The sequence below is a fragment of the Lynx canadensis genome, chromosome B1, assembly GCF_007474595.2.
Source record: "Lynx canadensis isolate LIC74 chromosome B1, mLynCan4.pri.v2, whole genome shotgun sequence".
Classification (NCBI taxonomy): Eukaryota; Metazoa; Chordata; class Mammalia; order Carnivora; family Felidae; genus Lynx; species Lynx canadensis.
In genome coordinates, this window is record NC_044306.2 from 106,035,298 (window position 1) to 106,056,443 (window position 21,146).

Sequence of the window (21,146 nt, forward strand, 5' to 3'; positions counted from 1 at the left end):
TAATTCACCTATGCTAAAAATTTTAATGTTATCCTTGATTATATTCTTTTTCATCTCCACTGATCCAGTAAGTTGTTCAATTTTACCTCCTAAATAGTTCAATTGGTCCTTCTCTCTCCATTCTTTATCATTTCCTAGTTTCAAGAAATTTCCTTTTGTCTGAAATATCACTGCTATAGCCTCCCAAATCATCATATTGCTCTAGCCTTGCCTCAAAATCCTACTTAATAGAACTTAATAGTTTCAGGTACATAGCACATAGTATAGTGTTTCCCACAGCATTACTTACATAAACCCATGTAGACACCTTTACTATTGTATTTACCACAAGCGAACTATTACCTACTTATCAGCGCCCCACACCCACCCCCAAGACTATAAACTTCTTAAGAGAGGAGTGATGCTTATTTACCTTTGTATCCCCAGTGTGTGCCTCTGTGCCTGGCATGTGGTATGGCCCAATCAGTTACTGAGCAGGTAGATGGTCAACCCAATCACCAACTATGTGCTTTCTGGGCTTTATTACTATCCTTCCCCCACCCTCTCTTCTTTTTTTTAAAAAAATTTTTTTTAACGTTTTTATTTATTTTTGAGACAGAGAGAGACAGAGCATGAACGGGGGAGGGGCAGAGAGAGAGGGAGACACAGAATCGGAAGCAGGCTCCAGGCTCCCAGCCATCAGCCCAGAGCCCGACACGGGGCTCGAGCTCACGGACCGCGAGATCGTGACCTGAGCCGAAGTCGGATGCTTAACCGACTAAGCACCCAGGCGCCCCCCCCCCCTTCTAAAGGAATGGGGCTATGGCTTATGATTCTACCTACATATTATCAAAAATACTTCACATGTAGTATATGCTTAATAACTAGTTACAGAATGAATAAATGAAAGGAAGGAAGGAAGGAAGGAAGGAAGGAAGGAAGGAAAAAAGAAAAGAGAGGGAAGGAAGGAAGAAGGCAAGAAGGAAAAGAAAGAAAGAAAGAAAGAAAGAAAGAAGAAGAAAAGAAAAGAAAGAAAGATAATGAAAGAAAGAAAGGAAGAAGAAGAAAGAAAGAAAGAAAAAATGTTTAGACTCTCAGGGTAACTGCATACAATGAATTAATGTTTTGATGCTCAATCACAGATATAACTTACAAGTAGTTTAAAAGCTCAAATAATTCTAAATATACTTTCCTTTAAGCCTTCAGATTGGTTAGAAAACATATTCCCACATAAATGAGAAATTCATTAAATATTTTGTACATGCTGAATTCTTATTAAATGTGTTCAATTGTAATGTGTTTAATTTTTTATACCCCTTAAAAATGGCTTAACCTTGAGAGTACTAAAGGCGTTTTATATTTTGTATAACTTTAGGCATATAGTAGGTTTGCATATAAAACTCAGAGATTTATCTAGCACATGTTTAAATGGCATAAGAACATATCTTGCCAGTTTTAAAGAATTATACTTCAGAAATAAAACTTTAAAAACATTTTTATCATAATATTTTGAAATGAAAATATTGGAAGAGAATTATATACTGTTTGTAATTTTCAAGTGCATAATGTTTAAACTACTAACTTGGTTTTAATTTAGCTACAATTTTCAAAGCATATTTCGTAAGACTTAATGAAAACTTAGGTACAACTTCTTTATTAATTCATTTTTATTGAGTTAAAAAGAAGAGTCTAAAATATTGTTAAAAATATGGATTTTTTTCTTTTCAGTTTTCACACACTCTTGTAACATTTAATGGTCCCTCTGGTATTCTTAGCTCATTTAACTAGTGTGATGAACATTACTATTATTTGCCAGATGTATAGTGTCTATAGAAAAGAATGCAGTTTTCAAGATTTTTTTCCATCTGATTTAGTCCTTTGTATTTTACCAGAAGGTCAAAGCTGTACAGAATTTTTAAAAAATATGTATCAAAATCTCTCCTTTTACTTTTATGAGAAATCATTATGCAGTACAAGGAAGATAGAAACCTATAGTATTTTGAGTGGGAAAGTAAGATAAGTGTCGATTATTTTCATTTTAAATTTTATTAACATTAAACAACCCATTGTTTATATAACACAAGTCATTCACAATAATCAACTATCTTCAAATAAGTGTTTTCTATTTAAGGGCAGTAGTTTTACACAATAAAAAAATTGAATAGCATTTAAATGAAGCATAATGGGCTTCATATATGTACCAGAAGTGTTCAATGAATTCTGAAACTTAATTTAAATCCTTATGTTTATATACGAATAAGTAAGCTTGTATATTCATAGCTCTCCATATTTAGTAGTGCTGATTTTCAGTTTCAAAAAAATATAAGAGAAAATGAGTTGCACATTTGACGTCCAAAAATATCTGAACTTGCTACTTATGAGATATTTAATTCTTGAAAATTTGTGGGAGTATTTATTTTCATTAAAACAAATTCACTTTGATTTCATATTTAAATGAACTAAAGTCTTAGTAAGAGTTTTCTAAGGTAGATAGTTTCTGGAAAGTTAAGTAAACAAGTTGGTTTTTACTCTAGTTTTACATACACATAGAAAAACACTTCAGGATCCTGCCACACTCAATCCTTTAGCACAGCTTTCATTTTTCTTAATTCAGAGAGAAATAGCCCTATATCTCAAATATAGCTGAGGGTAGCCAATTCATCCCAGTTTGCCTAAGACATTCCAATAAAATGAAAATCCCACATCCTGGGAAATCCCATAGCCCCAGAAAATCCGAGACAGTTGGTAAACCTACTGAGAGATAACCTAAACTTTGAAACTTTGAGATAAAAAGCCTTACCTTAACGTCATTGGTGTTCATTCTTGTCCCCTCCTTTCCCACAAAAATATCATCAATATCCACAAGAATATACCTGTCCAAGGACAGTGTCAGCCTGTTTCCTGACAAGAAGGAGACAGCATCTATGAAGATGAGCTTGTGCAACCAAAAGTTCAAGTTGTTGCCAAAAAAAACTCTTTGAATTCCATCATGAAGTCCCAAGTCATGTATGACAGTGGCATAAAAAGCACCTTTAGAGATAGGAGGAGAAAGGTTTTCTGGGGTCTTTACTTTGGCAAATATTACCGGTTGGTAGGCTGAGTGATTAATCTGGAACACTGTCCAGTCAGTTCCAGGTAAAGAACCTTTTTCAAGTTTGGAAGATTTGGTCACACGAAGCAATGGAGAATGAGGATTAATACAACAATCTTTTACTGCAAGATTTCCGTATATGGAAAAAGGGAAACCTTTTAACTGAAAGCTCTGTGAGCTCTTCTCACTAGTTTTGTGGAATCCAATGACACCCACACCATATTCCACACAGTATTTATCTAACAGGCTTCGGTTCCAAGAGTCCATGTTTATATACTTTAATATATTCTCATAAATAACGAGAATATATTTGCCTTTCGCTTTTTCTATAAGTGCTGGGAGATCCCCCTTTCCAGGAGCAATTTCAATGTGATACTGGAATCTACTGGATTCTAGAATCATAATTATGTCTTGACCAAGTGATGAGTATTGGCTCTCCACAAACACCAGGACTGTGGGGTCTGTCTTCGGGGCATCAGAAAGCTTCATTGTCTTGACTTCCATGAGCCTGTATGGTGGGTGCTGGAAGTCCCCACAGTCTACTTCTGACATTAGCTCAGAGGGTTCATTTTCCTGTTTGTAGCCACTGTACAGGTAATATGCAGAAATAATAATGCTCACCATACAAAATGTGGCAAGCAGAATAACGGTCCTTTGAAAGTGTCTGTGAAGCTTCATGATAAAACTCATGCTGTATATGCTTTCCTCAGACTGTTCCAATAGAAGCACCATAAAAAAGAAGAAAAGATGGTGTTCAGCTACTTTTCCAGTCTCAGTCGATAGTTTATGTCACCATTGCAGCGCATTTGTATCACTTGATCAGGACTCACAGAAAATATAGTCTGAAAAGCAGAATAAAATAGAATAGGATATCATACATTCATTCTGCAGCATTAAGTGAGCAAGGTTTTGTCCTGCTGATTGGCACAAATGGCAAGCTGTTAGGCAGATGGACTGGTGTATGGTTGGTAAGAAAGCCTTTTTGTTTCTCCCATAGTGTATGGTTAGCACGAAAACCTCTTTTTCTTTTGCCCAGATCTGGATGAGGACATGGGAGGGACAGAAACAGGAAAAGGGCTCCACTGAACACACTATCTCTATCCTTTGTATAGAAAATACACTGGGCTAACAAGAAATTTCCTTTTATTCATTGAGCTTTGCATCAAACTCTGTAATATATAACTGGAGCCACACACTGCCACATCATGTAATGTACACACACTGCATATGTATTTAACTACATATACTGAAAATTCAAAGAAGTTTGGACATATTTCATTAAGTGCTCCAATTAAGACATTAGATTCTGATTTTTGGAAAAGAGCTCATTAATTACATGAAAAAAGTACTATATAAGTGTTTTTTTTAAATCAATGAAAATAACTAAAACTTCATGAAATACCTTGTCATGCTATAGTTTCAAATCCCTTTAAAGTCTTACTAATCTTAGAAAAATGTAGTAGCTTTTGAAAAATAACAAGAAAGAAAAATGAGGGCTTCTTAGAGCAGAAGTTTATTAGAGTCTTATGGTCCTGAAAATATCATAGAATACAAAAAAAAAGATTAAGAAAGGTACTATCCATAAGGCAGGCTGAAAGGGTTCACTGCACCTCTACCTCTTATTAATTGTGTCACTTTGGCCCCAGTACCTTCTAAGTAAAATGATAAGGTTAGAATAAATGATCACCAAGAACATTCTGGCTCTAAGATCCTGTGATATTCACCCATGAAATTAGCAGCAAACAGTACTTTGAATAATATATGTTTATCTTTATGAATAATACATTCTGGAGTATAACTGTAGGATGTTTGTAGGATAAATAGGATTACTTATAAATAGGATATTATCCTGCAAAATTATATATTGTAATTATTCATTCAAATGTTTAGGGTACCTCTGTCATTCGTTCAAATATTTATGGGGGTAACTATTTTTCTATTTAAAACATAAATGGTCAACATAGTGAATTTTTAAAGCGTCCAAAATTATAGATACAGTGGACTAGCATGACAATAATATATGGTTGCTGATTAGAGACAAATGACTGTAATGAGACAAGAAAAGAGACCGTGGCAAGTGGGGAAGTCTGTATCAAGGGGACATAGGATTTGGGTAGAGCCTTGAAGGAGGAGGGTAATAAAAGTAGGCATCTGAGATAGAGGAAATTTTATAGAGGCAGGAGTGAGAACCATATTGGGCAAGGAATACTGATGAGTGGAAGGCAATGGTATGAAATACCTAAAAATAAATTTTCACAGAGTATAGGTAACTCAGGTTATGGAGAGATTTGATAGTGCAGAAATTCACTGGTTGAGAAAACCACATGGAACCTTTATACTTTCCTGATTTGGAGAATAACATGAGAAGCGTGAGATTTTCAGGAAAGTGAATCTGATAATCAATACATGGAAGACATCCTAGAGCACTGTCAGAGTCAAGGCTGGCAAGCCAGTGCAGGCTCATTTCTCATAAGCCAGCCACTGTTAGTGATCATAGGTCAGGAAGAACGTGGGAAGGGACAAGTCTGAGGGACACTGCAAAGAAAGAAGGAGCAGAACATGTGGGTCTGCCAAGTAAAATGCCATCAAGTGATCTGGCATGCTTGAAAATAAGCCTAATATAAAGGATAACATTCTTTTCTTTTAAACATTCTAGGATAGATGTAGGTATAATTTAAGCAGATCAAAATTACCAGGACAACTGAGAGTTTCGATTGTAATTGTAGTTATTTCATTTTGAAAAGTAATTGCACTTTAAAAGTTATGTACATACTTATAAATAATATAATATTCTGGAGTATAACAGCAGTATACAAAATCTCACATCTTTCTATGCCTCCATTTCAATCTTAGCTGCGGAGTGTTTTTGAATAGATACAAAATGTATTACCACATTTTGCATTTCAGATAGCAGTGTTTCCTAGTTTGTTCTTATTGTCAGAAGTGAAGGCATGTAACTCATACTAATCTCATCTGTGATGAGGCAAAGTGGTGAGGAGTATTTGCTCTCAGTATGTAGGATGGGTATGAGGAACCTATCAAAGCTACCTTCTCCATTAGCAAATAGGAAATACTGAAAGACATCTCTTTTCCATTAACCTCTTCAGGTTTCCTCCTGAAGCCAACGGTATTCCAGTGTATGGCTCTGAGGGTAGGATTTGGTCTAAGATATTTAAATGGATACATTAAGGTTCTCTAAGTTTCATCTAAACCTTTTTGACAGTGTATATCATTTTGCTGTGGCCGAATTTGGTCTCTAGTATAGACTCTTAAAAGTTACTGTTCCTGCTGCAACCTCATCCACCAACAACTACTTCCCATTCTCTGTATGTCTGTTAGCTATGAAAATCTCAGAATGGACTGCAATGTTGCTGTCACTCCTTTTGCATGGGATGACGCTGTAGCAGCTTCTCCTGAGCCCTTCACTTGTGGGGCATCGCCAGGTGGGGAAGACAGGTACATGTGGAAAACTAAGCCCCTCCACACAGTTCCCCTGTGAAATCTTCTCAGATGGAGCTGACCCTCCAAACTTGGTAAGACCAGCAGTTACACATGGCCATTGTAGAAATGATATATTCTTTGCAATTCTTGACAACTATTGTAATTAAAATGTTGTTTAAAGTCAGTCTCCCTTGTCTAACTGTAGACCCTAAGAGAGTGGAGATCAGGCCTCTTTTGTCTATCATTGAGCCCCTAGTGCCAGGCACAGGGTAAGCACCCAATGACTATTTGTAGAATCAGTTGAATACAATGGCATATTAACGTTAGAAGTTAATTCGACACTTCTACTTTATTCTAATGTCATAATTTATATTTAAAGTTACACATTACTATTAATATGATTATAATTATCTATACATTAGCTGGATTTAATGTCTTTTTTACTTAATACTAAGAAAATATAATCATACCATCCTAACATAGGATAAAAAAAGCCACTATGGTAGATATTAAATCTGAACCCGCCCAAAGATACCGATCAATTGATTATTCTGCAATTAGTTATTGGGAATTTGTTGAACACTCACTTTGGGCTTAGTGCTGTATTAGGTGCAGGAGACACCGCAGAAGTAGTATTAAGAATTATTCTTGTCTGCAGAAACATGGTCTCCATTGGGGAAAATGACTTGTGAAAAAACAGCCAACACTATGTTTCACATACTAGGTAGTGATTTATGCTGTACAGACTATGTTTGTTACAAGTTTCAAAGCAAAGAGCAAGAAAGATTAATGAAATTTAGGAAAGCAGTTTTTTTTTTTTAATTTTTTTTTTTTTTCAACGTTTATTTACTTTTGGGACAGAGAGAGACAGAGCATGAATGGGGGAGGGGCAGAGAGAGAGGGAAACACAGAATCGGAAGCAGGCTCCAGGCTCTGAGCCATCAGCCCAGAGCCTGACGCGGGGCTCGAACCCACAGACCGCGAGATCGTGACCTGGCTGAAGTCGGACGCTTAACCGACTGCGCCACCCAGGCGCCCAGGAAAGCAGTTTTTAACAGTGATGGTGCTTGAGGGGGGCATGGCGTGATGAGCAAGATCTGGATAGGAGAATGGGATGAACGTGTCAGGAAAAATACCTGGTGAGGGGTGTGCCTGGCTGGCTCATCAGCAGAGCATGGGACTCAATCTTGGGGTCATGAGTTCAAGCTCCACATTGGGTGTAGAGCTAATTAAAATACCTGGCAAGTTTGGGGCACCTGGGTGCCTCAGTCGATTAAGTGTCTGACTTCTGCTCAGATCATGATCTCACAGTTCATGGGTTCAAGCCCGAAGTCAGGCTCTGTGCTAACAGTGCAGACCCTGCTTGGGATTCTCTCTCTCACTGCCCCTCCCCCACTGGTGCATGCACACATGCTCTCTCTCTCTCTAATAAATACACACACACACACACACACACACACAAATACATATATATAAATAAAATAAATAAACTTAAAAAATACTTGACAAGTTTGAAGAAATGAAATAGTTACAATGTTTACCTGAGAGTGAGACTATAATAAGATACTATGTGTTGGGGTGAAAACAGAAATAAGACTTCATTCAAGGAGTCCTGCAGATTAATGAATGTCCTTAGAAAGGACTGTGAAGCACAAAAGTGTCAACTTAGAAATAGCACTAGATGTGTCTGAACAGAAAAGAGACAATAAAAATCATGTTCACAGAGGATTAGTGTAGCAGTAGTATCCAGAATGGACAGATAGCACTCACATGAACAGAGAGAGGATATGCTATATTGTAGAGTGAAGAAGGGGATGGAGTCGAGACCCCCAGCTAAGGGGCTGGTGCGCAATCCAGGTGGAGAGTGGTGAATGTCCAGACTAAGGAGGTTATCAGGGGGAATGAAAATGAAAAGAGATGGGAGAAAAAAAAAGAAAGGATTATTGATAAATTATGGTTGGGGAAGTAGGAGGCTTGGGGACTAGAAGAATAAAGTGCCAGTAATAGAAACACAAAAGTGAAGAGTGGAAATTGGCATGAGCTAATGATGTGCAACTAAGGTTCAGACAGGTGACCTAAATGATGCACAGGGAGAGAGAGCAAAATCACAATGTTCTATAAAATTGCTGGATGTTGACAAAAAAGACAAGGAAACATTTGAAATTAATGGGTCATAGGCACATCTGGATATGCTACACAAACTCAATTCCTGAGGAAAGCCTTTCCTGACCAACTCTACCCTTCCTCCTTTAGACCAGATACCCAGATTATGTAATCTAATTACAATTACTTTTTGTTTGAGGCCTTTATCACAACTCTTACTAAATATTATTAGCAACATTGTTTGCTTAATGTCTCTCTTTCCAAGGGTATAGGGTTTGTGTCATGCCCAGTAATCTTTCAAACAAGAAACAGGATAAACAACATTTCTAAATGCCAAAAAAGAGCAAGACGTGCTTCAGTATAGTGATGATTGTATTCTTGAAGTGTTCTCACAAAAATACACTGGAAATTACAGACTTGCATGGTCTGAAAGAGTTCCCTGAATGACTAAAGAACAGATACACCAGCTTGCATGTCAGAGAGTTTCCATGGACACAACTGTCTTTACAAGTACAGAGCTGACCATTGGTTGCTTTGGGATGCCTATTCAACCTATGATGGGGAATATGCTGAATGACCAAGGAAGTGTAAATTAAATTTAGAAAATCAACAAACCACTTAGGCAGGCATTGTGGAATAGAGCAGATACAGGAAAGCTGTAAGGTTGGACTGGTTATAAACATCACCACTTCATCAGGATTTCCTATGAGGAAAGGAAATCACCAAAGGAAATCACATCATATAGGAAGGTAGAATTAATAACAACAACACAGCCAAACTAGTGAACACTTACTACATGCCAACATGGTGTTGGGCCCTTTAAAAGTTAAGTAACCTGTCCAAGATGCCACCACTCATAGAGGTTGAGCTGAAATTGGAACTTGACAGTCTGCATTGAAGATGCCATACACCAGGGAAAGCAACTGCAGCATGCACGTTTGGGAACATGTAGCAAATGGATACTGGGTAGTTATTATCTTGAGATGCTGCAGTTTCTGCATATGAAAATGGGGGTACTTGAGGTACCTATTAATAGAGTTCTAATGAGAATTATGAGATAAACTACAGAAAGCTCTTAGAAAACTGTCAGACACATAGAATGAATATATTACATGTTACCTGTGATGATGATGATGATGATGATGATATTGATGATGATGATGACATAAATAACATAGGAAATGTGAAATATCTGAAGATGGCCAATTAGAATTCACTAAGAATTTTAAAGGGACAGCTACAAGCATTCCAGTGTAAGCAGAGTTGTGGGAGATATAGGAAGTCCACCTTTGATGTAGGAAGCTAAAGTTAGATGGGTCTCAGAACAGAGGAAGAGACTCAGTCAGAGGCATAACCCAGCATCATGTTCATCCTTGGGCTTCTCATTCCTCTCCATTACCCCAGATGAACTTACGCACTCAACAGCTTTCACTGCCATCCATGCTCCAATAAGTTCCAAATGTTTATTTTTAAGTCCACCCTCCTTCCTCTGAGCTTTAGGATTGCAAATTGAACTATCAACTTGATAAAACAACAACTCACAGTAACTCTATTCTTTCTCATTATATGGCAACCACTGTTTAGCTCTACTGGAATTGTGTCACAAGAAAACTCAACTTATCTAAAATTGAATTATGATCTACTGTCTAAAATTGTCTTCATCCCCCTGCAACCATGTAGTGCCTAATCCTTGACACCTTCTTTTCCCTCACCTCGGCTCATCTACATAAACCCAAGTCCTCTCATTTCCATTTCCCAAAACTCACCTCGCCTCTTCAGTACACTTCTCTCCTTTCTGAGGCAATGTTCTTCTCACTTGAACTACCACAACAGCTAGCCTCATCATAAACACTCTTGGCTCCTTTTATACTTTTCTCAGCCCAGCATCAAAGCACAAATCTGATTCTTCCTAGCAGAAAATGTATCCATGGCTGCCTATTTCACTTACTGATTAAAATGCAAATTTCTATACATTCCCCACAAGACACTGTGAGGAATGCTTCCAACTCTTACATCTCAGGTCTGATTCAAGGGTGTGCTCCCCTCCAAGTTCCAGGTAAATTGGAAGAGACAGCCTCTTTTCTGACTCAGCGTCTTCTCACATGCTGTTCTCTTTGTCTAGTTTTCTCCCATTTCCTCATCTGGCTCCATCCTCTAGAGCCCACAGCTCTAAGCATAAATATTCCTGCCTTGCAAAAGCCTCCTTGATTCCCCAGATCTGTTGTGTCTCCCCTTTACACCCTGTCACATCACCATCTAGTTTACCTCTGCAGCACATCCAATACTTATAATTAGTCATGTGCGACTGTGTGCATTTCTCCACAGGTTAGAAGCATCTGTAAGTACCTGTCCTGATCACCTCTATATTCTTGATATCAATACAGTGACTGAAGTAAGAACATCCCACTGAATTGTTAAATGAGTGAGAAAAGAGCCTGCACTAAATTTTACAAATAGTAGCTGCATTCACAAACTAGAGTAGTCAGTGAGTCCAACCATCTTCCATGAATGGGTACCTCCATCAATCACATTGACCTCAGTCAGGTGATAATATAAACACTGTGAATGGCAGCAGCCACTTTGTCCACAGCTATAAATCAGTCACATACAGAATACACCTTTCATTGGATATTACTCAAATATCTATTTTTCCCATTCTGATATTTTTTCAGAATTCAGCATGTTGGGGTTGTTTTTCAATGCATCTGTTTTTAAAAGGAAAACACCTGTTTTCCACCAAGGAAACTTTAGGCATTCTTTAATTATATACCATTAACAAAAGGCAGAGGGAGAAATTATTTTTTTGGAATTATAAGCAATTCCATATACATACTGAAGAACTGAATCTATGCACACATGCATTTTGCAAAATATTACAATATCTGCACAGTGACATGCCTACTTGTCACTCTGTAACCTATCCTTTCTCTTCCACTAACACCCACCATCATCCCAAAGTAAAAATCAATTTCTAAATGAAATAGAATCACGTTGAAGTTGGCAGTACAAGAAATGTGAGAAAAAGATTGCCATCTGGAAAATGAGTATTAATAACTGAAGAACTTCAGGTTCTAACATAAATGAAAGATATTTAAAAGATCTTGACAACATTCTCTTTTCACAAAATTAACTGTATTTTATGGTGTTGAAAAATGCATTGGGAGGCCTCAAACACATTATGAATTTGCTAAAAGTAATTTAGTAGTATTAAAAATTGACAAAGAACATGCTCTTCTCTGGGAAAAAAAAATGTGTGAAATTGTGTCATGTTAATTGAACCCCGCTGTGGTAGGCAAGGCAGATGCTGATTTGCATGGAGTACGACCAAGAATACACTCTGTCTCTAGAACTGTGGTTTTACTTTAGGATGGATAGGCAAATAGCTGCACTTGGGGGCATTAGTTTTGTTTAATACATTAAATGGAAAAGTGCTGTTCTATTGCCATTTTCCCTCCTTCTTTGTATTTAGAAATTATGAAGAAAAGAATACTTTTGTTCCCCTCTCTCAGTGCTGTGCCATCCAGCGAGGTAACACAAGAAAACTTCCCCACTACTGCTTGCCCTTTGTTCTGCCTGTATGACTTAAAGGAGAAAATGTCTCTCAAATCCCCTTAAATTGAGCTACAATGTATGCAGCAATGTATTCCTGCCTAATTGCAGGGCATTATGACTACTGCCGATGCAGCTTTCAGGATCTAATACAACCTTTGTCATTTTTATTCTTCTTCAGAGTCATGGGAACAAGAGTATTAACCAAGTCTCTCCTTGTTTGCCTGCATCATAAGATGTAAAGTTACAGATGAGCTTTTGGCTATGTTTTAGGGTGGGTTATATGAACTGGAGAAGCAAAGGCAGCCAATCTGCAGAGAGGATAATGCAAAGAGAGCAGAGAGGAGCAATGAAGAAATATAATAGGGAGACCTAGGAAATCTGAGGTCCTGGTTCTATTACTCTCTATCCTATGGAGGCATCAACAAAGAAGTCAGATAAATTCTTCCATTGTTACCCTAGGCATCTTTTAGAACAAGTGACACTCAATCCAATTGGTGTATCACGGGAGAAGAAAGAAATCACCTAAACTGGACCATCTATACTCCATTAGGGAAGGCACCACCTGTAATGGTCTTGGGCACTGGTTTAAGCATGACACAATAATAGGTGCCAAGTAAGTATCTCTTGAAGGAATAAATGATCATTTCATATGTAGGAGTACGTAAGGGTAGAAGTGGTAGAAATGATTTGAAGTGGTATGTGAATTGCCTCTGTTATATCAAGAGGCATATCAAGCACAAATACTTGAAAACATAGAGATAATATAGTGATTAAGAGCATGTGCATGGAGCCAGACGCAAACTGAATCCCATTTTTACCATTTGCAAGGCTATGATCTTAGAAAGGTAACCTCTCAGTGTCTTGAGTTCCTCATTTATGACATGGAAATAATTAGAGCTTCTACCTCAAATAATCTTTGTGAAGATACATGAGCTAAAAATTAGTATGTCAGTGCTTAGAACAGTACCTGGTACAAAGTAACCATTCTAGCAGTGTTAACTGTTATTTTTAAAAGTTTCATATCTATTACTAAATATCTAGACAACAGTACTAATCAACAAGTTTTGTATTATTCTTTAATTTTTTTCACGTCTGTTTGTCCTATCTTTCAGAACAATTTTCACAGTGTTGGACAACAAAGAAGACAGAAAAGCATCTTTGAGAACATCATTTTTCCAGGTAAGGGACCAAGGCCCAGAGCTAGCAAGAGGGGTTGTACATCTCTCATGCAGAACTAGACCTAGAATTTATATGATGCTTCATGTTATTCTGAAACATTGTAACCTAAGGAAAAAAAATTGAAAACGCAGTGTATGTAAAATGAATACCCATCATTGAGAAGCTAAAATGTTTTAGTATAAGACTTTAATATTTGATTTGTAAGCTCATGTTTGGCAATAGGTAATCAAGAGTTATAGCCCTCAGGAGGTGCCTAGGTGGCTCAGTTGGTTAAGCGTTGGACTTCGGCTCAGGTCATGATCTTGTTGTTCATGAGTTCAAGCCCCATATAGGCTCTGTGCTGACAGCTCAGAGCCGGGAGCTTGCTTTGGATTCTGTGTCTCCTTCTCTCTCTGCCTCTCCCCTGCTCTCTCTCTCTATCTGACATAAATAAATATTAAAATTTTTTTTTGAAAAAAAAGTTTCAGCCCTCAGTAATTTATCGGAGTTTTTGTGAAATAATTTGTTATACACATTACTTATAGAGAAGCCTGATTTTTTTTTTGTTATGCAACTTACATAAAATTGATGAAGAATGTTTAGAGTAACATGAAGGTCCTTTTGACATCCCAGACCTAAGGGTATAGTTTTTATTAAGAACAAAGAAGCAAGCAAACAAACAAAAAAAACCAATTGGTTTTCTACAACCAATTATTGGGTACTCTAAGAAAAAAAATTCCATTATAAACAATTTTTGAGCATTTTTCAAACTAATTATCATTATAATGTAAGCTGTTACTTTTGTGGCCTGGCAGCATTCTCTAATCTGGACAGGTGCTCAGAGGTCAGGCATGTCAGTGTAAATATGCTCGTCCTCAACAGCCACAGCACAGGAGACCGAACTTCTACTGTTCTTTCCTGTTGTCTAAACTGTTAAGCAATTATAAATCCAAGACATTCATTTAGTTGAGAATAGTGTTTTTTATCACCAATTCTATTTCTCTGTTTTTATAGTGCATATATACCACAAAGTATTTCAATATCATTTTCTTTGACTATATTTTATACCTCAACATATACATACTTAAGCTAAAAGTTGGCACTGATCACTAAAGAACAGTTAAGACTTTTTTTTTTTTTAATTTTTTTTTCAACGTTTATTTATTTTTGGGACAGAGAGAGACAGAGCATGAACGGGGGAGGGGCAGAGAGAGAGAGGGAGACACAGAATCGGAAACAGGCTCCAGGCTCTGAGCCATCAGCCCAGAGCCCGACACGGGGCTCGAACTCCCGGACCGCGAGATCGTGACCTGGCTGAAGTCGGACGCTTAACCGACTGCGCCACCCAGGCGCCCCAAGAACAGTTAAGACTTAACCAGGTTTCAAGGAAGTCATTTTAAGATTCCCTAAATTAAAAGAAAAATTTGTCATTTCTTTATGGTTTTGAAATTCTGAAATAGCAAGTTGACCACTGAATGTTTAGATTCTAGCTCATGATAACTTCTTCAGTAGAATATATATGGTCCAGAAAAATGAACCTCAAGTGCCTGGTTATCTCTTCCACAGTATTTTTTTTTCCAACAAACCTTTCAGTTACACCACAAATTACTGTAATAACTCGCTGTTATCTTCAGAAATAATACTTTCCTCAAGAAAATATACTGAAAGAGAAGGTATACCTTAACTCAACTGAACTAAACTATAACAAATCTCTCCTAAAAGAGATAAAAGTTTTATCTAAAACATTTTAGTAACCTAAGAATCCTTCATTCTAAAACCTATGAAGAAATTAATTCATGTGACCAATTTAATAGCAATATTTACTTATACAAAGAAAGAAGACTTCTGTTTTACCATTAGAACCATAAAGAAAAACAATAAAAATATGAGAGATGGTAGATACTGGGTTAACTGGAGAAAGAAAGAAAAAAAAGAGCTTCTGTTAGGGCAAGCCTCTTGATACGTTCAGTACTATTTTTCAGAAGAGTCTCTTTCAAATTTAATTTTGAAATCTCCTTCTCAAATACAATATTAATAGGACACTATAGTTGAAGAAAAAGGGAAAAATGCCCTTCAGCTGAATATCAGATGTCTGAGAGTTTGCCCTCCATATCAGTCTCCTCTACGCTGAATAGCATTGTTCTATAGTTGACAATATGATATTATCTAAGCACAAAGAAAAAGTGGGTTGGAGATCAGTTTCATATGTATCTCAATATTTGATTTCTATTTTACTCTAATATGAAGATGTAGCTGTTTACTTAGGAGTGATTTCCTCAAAACTCTTCCCAGATTACAAATGTTGTACTTCAATGTGTATATAAAGAATATGAATAAAATTTCAACTTTAAATGAGTTTGAAGCTTAAATAGTTTCCAGATATTAGAAGAACTAGTGGGAAGATGAGCTTAAGTAAACCTCTTAAAGAATTTTAACCGGGTTCTTTTGGGGGGGGGGGGGAGTGGACATATTAAATGGAAGATACATGTATTTTCTTTTAAGGTTTCTATATTCAATACATAGGTTGATAATTTCTTTCCAGTTGCATCTAATTTTATTAACTATGTAATTTTAAATAATATTTATAAAATGAATTGCATCAAATAGAAAAGAGTGAGTATCATTACTGTCTAGACAGGTAGTTATAGTTTAAATCTCTATAGTTTAAATCTCTAGTCCATCAAGCAATAGACATGGGTTCTGTTTAACAATTTTGCTGCAGAATAATTACAACTTGTTTGTGGAGATCTTTAACAATTATAAAGGATCATCTCCTTGATACTTCAATTTTACTTAAGGGAGAGAAGCTTTAAAATTACCTCAGAATGATAAGATATTTCTGTGTCTCATTTAACTTAATTGAAATACTCTATTTCTTCCACAAGAATAAAATCAGGCGCTTGTTAATCCCGAAATTCTTAGATTAATGAAAACAAAGTTGCTATCTCTTACCAAAAGCCCTCATATTATGGGTGAGCCGTTAATGGATAGTGTAAATAAACAGATGCACTTACCTGGAATGAGAGTTGAAAGCGCTGAAAATGCTTGCGAAAGTTTCAATGGATATAAAGGAAACTGAACAAGCAGCATCCACTACCAACGGCTCAGGCTGTTGGGCTTCACAAGTGGCAACAATACCAGTTCTGGCCCAGTGCTCTTGTGTTATGTAACATCTTATTAATATTAGCCATCAAACTGCTACCAAGCTGGTGAGGCACTAGAGGGCAAGAGTGTCACATGCAAGACCCGTCGCCAAGGGACAGGCTTTGGTACCACTTCGGGAAGACAGATGCTAACTAAGCTGATAAATAAAACGATGCCTGAACGCAACAGCAAACTTGTAATGTTCCTCAAAGAATATTTTAAATGTCAATTTTCTGACTAGCTGAAGAGTTAACAGGTTAATAAATATGCATAAGCAAATAACCACACCATGCAAAACTTTCGGGATTATATTTATAAACCTACAGTCAGTCATCCAGGAGGCTATTTTTTTTTTCTCATTGTCTAAATACACTTATTTAAAACAGAAGAGGAAAGGCTAATTAAATAAAAACGAGTAAACGGTTTCAGGACCCCTTCAAACCGCGAGAAACTTGTCCGGCTCGAGGGTGCCACCTCCGGAGTCCGCATTGCAAGTCGCCCGGGTCGGGTGTCCGGGCGAGGACCGGCCCCCTCAGTCATCTGGCGATTACCTCGGGCTGCAGCCGTCCGCGGGATCCTCCTTCCCGGGGTCCTCGGCCTCGGCGACTCTCCGGGGCGGCCCCGCGGTCCGGGCGGCGTCGGAGGCGTCGCGGGTGGGGAGCCGGAAGGGGGGGGTGGAGGGGGGCGACGCAGACCGCCTTCCCTAGCCCACCGGGGGTGGTGGCACGGACGCCGCCGGTGGGAGACTCGGGCTGGTCCGGAGCGAAGGCGGCGCGGGGAGGGGAGCGGCTGCGGGGCGAGCGTGGAGGGAGCGCCGGGGACTAGTGCAGCTCGCTCCAGACGCGCACCGCGTCCCAGGGACCCGCCCGGCAGCGCCGCCGCCGCCCTCCCGCCGCCTCCCCGCTCCCGGCCCGCGCGCGCGCCCGCCCGGGGAAGGGGTGGGGACGAGGGCGGGAGCCCCGGGCTGGAGGCGCCTCGGTGCGCCCGCCTCAAGCCGGGGGTCGACTCGCCGGATCCGTGTGCCACACTCCAGGCGCGCGGATCCCGGGCGTCCCGCCCCTGCCGGCCGGTTCTGACGGCCCCTGGTGGCAGAGGGTGGAGGCTGCCAAGGATGAGACTGGTCGCGCCTCCTGGGAAGTGGGTGCGAATCCCTGAGGCGTCTCCAGGAAGGTGGGGGCGCACTTGCATCGTCCCCTCTGGTCTTGGCGTCTGTTGGTGACCTGACCTGGCAGCGTGTGGCGGTTGGCTTCCAGGTTGTAAACCAGAGTTGTCTCTGTTTGCCAGCTTTCCGAAAGGCCATGTGTTCCAGTTCCTGAAGACAAGTGGAAGACCAACAATTGAAGCAAAATTTTGGGTACAAGGTGTGAGGTTACGCTCCTTCAAAACTAGAGTTTGATTAGGAGCCTCAATCGAATGAATTTTTTAAATCTCATTTTGATCCACTAAACATAGCAACATATGTGAGAGTTTAATAAGTGGGGATTGTGGGGGTCTTCTAACGGTTACTTGTAGTGGCTATCTGTGGCGATTGTTTTCCAGCTACTCACACCTCTTTATGGAAACATTTAGCCTGTTTATTTGAGCGAGTCCAACCACTGCCTCACCCTTTTGCCCATCTGCTTCAGGTAAACACCTACTCTGACCCACTGGGTGACCTGTTACTCAGCTCTGATCATTGGAAGTGTTATGTCTTCCTAGTAGCTGGGATTAGTTTACAGAAAGGTATGTGACCAAGCCAGGCCAATCAGAGACAGTAAAGGCACCATCCAGGGACTTTTTTTTTTTTGCCGCCCCTCCCCCACGCCCACCTAAGGAAGTGGACTGCCTTCTATTTGGACTTTGCAGAATGATATGTGAGCTTGGAACCTCTTGTGCCCCCATAATGAAGTTTGAAAATGAAGCTAAATGAGGAATGCTTGGAAGTTGGAGAAAACTTAAACACAGATAGAGCTATATAAGCTCTGAATCCAGATACAAGATCTTATCTTGTTTTTCACTTTTCAAATATTAATCAATATATTCAGTTTTCCTTTAAGGCAGCTTGAGTTGAAATTTCTGTCCATTGGAAATGAGAGACCCAAATGATACAGAAATTAAACATTTGGGCTGTTTATTAACTTTATGAGGGCATTTGGACCTTTGATTAGATATTCCCATGCCCTGAAAGAGTCAGAGTGGAATTTTATTTTATTTATTTATTTTTGTTGTTTGGTTTTGTTTTTGAGAGAGAGAAAGAAGAGAGAGCAAGCGAGCGTGTGCATGCAAGGGAGGGAGAGAGAAAATCTTAAGCAGACTCCACACCCAGAGAGGAGTGGTCCTGGGACTCTGTCTTACCACTGTGAGATCATGACCTGAGCTGAAATCGAAAGTCAGGCGCTTAACCGACTGAGCCACCCAGGTTCCCCGAGTTAGTTTGGGATTTTAGAAAGCTGGAAAGTTGTATATCCTTCTTGCTCTAAATGACAGAGAGCTTATAGAAATGACTGAACCCTTTACTGGTTCTAGTAGCCTACAAAAATGTCAAGATGATAAAATTCTTTGGCCATGTGACATGTATTAGATTGGTTTATTTTAAAAATTTTTTTCATTAGTGCCCCCACTTTGTGCCTTTCGGGGATTTTAAGAATGTGGATTTATTTTCTGGTACTCCTTTTCAAAAAAGCTTGCTCTGTTATCTATATGATATTTCATCTGTAGCATATATTTATCATTTCAGTTATCAAAAAAATCATTGAACATTTATGAAGTGACCCTGGGAGTACAGTAGTATTTTAAAAAGAAAAGCAAAGCAGGAAACTTCCCTGCCTTTCAATGTATTGATGTGGGGATAGTAGGCCATACTCTTCTATAAGATTTTAGGAAATAGATATGACTCATGATTCCATACATTCTGAATGTTTCCAGATATGTAGTTAAATTCAGAAATGCCATCCACTTCTTTCTTCTTTTTTCTTCCCTGCACAAAAACAAAGCAAAACAAAACAAACAAACAAACAAACAAAAAAAAAACCAAGATCAAGAAAACTTCTACAGAATAAGATATTTAGTATTTTTATGCTTGTATTTTGGCATTTTCTTTAGCTAGATGTGATGGAGGCACAATCAAGTTTGTCAATGCTTTGGGGAAAACTGCTACCTTCATGGGTGACTGCTACTTCCAACCATCCATCTGGAAGTACAGATACTTTAGGGTTATGCCATCTTTTCCTATGAGATAGTTAAATCTTATAGCCCTATCTCAGAAATTCCCATCTGTGCACATATGACATTTAGGTCACTGTAGTAGCAGATCGATATGCAGCCTATATTTCCTTTCTCTTCACTTGCCCAGCAGAAAGGCAGGGAAGGAACAGATAGCTGTGTCAGCCATTGCCCCCTCTAGCCTTTCCTTCCTATCTTCTTTCCCTAACCCAGGAACATTAAGGCCAGGGAACAGTTTTTCCTCCAGAGAGACTTTCCAATTTAGTGTAATGCTAGTTATAGACAACAAAGACCCTCTAACAGTGGATGAGGCAGCGGTGAAGAAAGCAGTCTGATCCAAAGCCTCACATTTGTGAAGCAACTCAAATCATCTCCAAATGAGCTGATACCATATTTAAAAAAAAATTTTTTTAAGTTTATTTATTTTGAGAGAGAGTGAGAGAGCAGGGAAGGGGCAGAGAGAGAAGGAGAGAGAGAATCCCAAGCAGGCTCCCCACTGTCAGCACAGAGCCCAGTGTGGGACTCAATACCACAAACCGTGAGATCATGACCTGAGCCAAAACCAAGAGCTAGACGCCTAACCAACTGAGCCACCCAGCTGCCCTGAGCTGATACAGTATTTTTTAATGTGACAAATGTGTTAGTGTAGACTTTAAGGATATGCCACAGTTTTTGTAACCACATTTAGCTTACCTATTACTACTATTTACATAAATACTAAGGACCTCAAAAAATGGAAGTTCAGGCTTCTAGCAACCTCCAAGAAGCCTTGAGACAATATGAAATATTTTTGTCAGACCCACAGCTTCAAATGCAAAAGAGTCTGTAAACTGAATACCTATAGAAACCATTGAAAAGAAGAGAAAAACAACAAATTATGCACTTTTGTAAGTTGAAATAATTATTGTATTTAATGACTCTGGAATAAGGCTTTGAATCACAGTGACAGAGATTTAACAATTTTTAATAGGTTAAAAATTATTTGTATATTTTGATAGGTCTTTGGCCTTCATCTAAATGCTTCTATGTGGCGAGTGATGATTATAAAAGAATTTTGGGAATGTCATTTCAATTTGCAATCGTCTTCTATTTTTCAATGTCTAAATTAAAGCAATATATTATTCTAAGTAGTTTTTAAAAATGCAGATGTTTATAAAGAGCACATCAGTATTTCTGACATAAAATAGCTAGTAAATATATCACTTTTCTTGAAAAATATCCAGCTTGGATTTATAGTAATTAGTGACACTGTTCAGCTGTTGGAAAGTCAAGGCATGAAGATTTAAAAGAAAGTGTATTCTAGCTGGTAGCTGCTAACTCAGCTCAAAGAAGTGTACCCCAACTCTATTTATTATCTCAAGAGATGCTAAAGTGAAAATATATCAAAACCAAAAATCTCAGCAAAATGATTGGTTATGAGAAAAGGAAATGGAAGGGGTATCAGGCTTCTTGGAAGCCACAGAATGATTAATTTTAC

General features: G+C 38.5%; 1 protein-coding gene across 1 annotated transcript in view; it reads right to left on the reverse strand.

The window, feature by feature from the left end:
- Window positions 1-16,494, reverse strand: part of NDST3 (N-deacetylase and N-sulfotransferase 3) — a 185,950-nt gene extending 169,456 nt beyond the window's left edge. The window contains 2 exon segments of the mRNA XM_032592910.1: window positions 2,780-3,912; window positions 16,339-16,494. Coding sequence (XP_032448801.1) covers window positions 2,780-3,802 — 1,023 coding nt within the window. The 5' untranslated portion in view covers window positions 3,803-3,912; window positions 16,339-16,494.
- Between the last annotated feature and the right edge of the window lie 4,652 nt (window positions 16,495-21,146).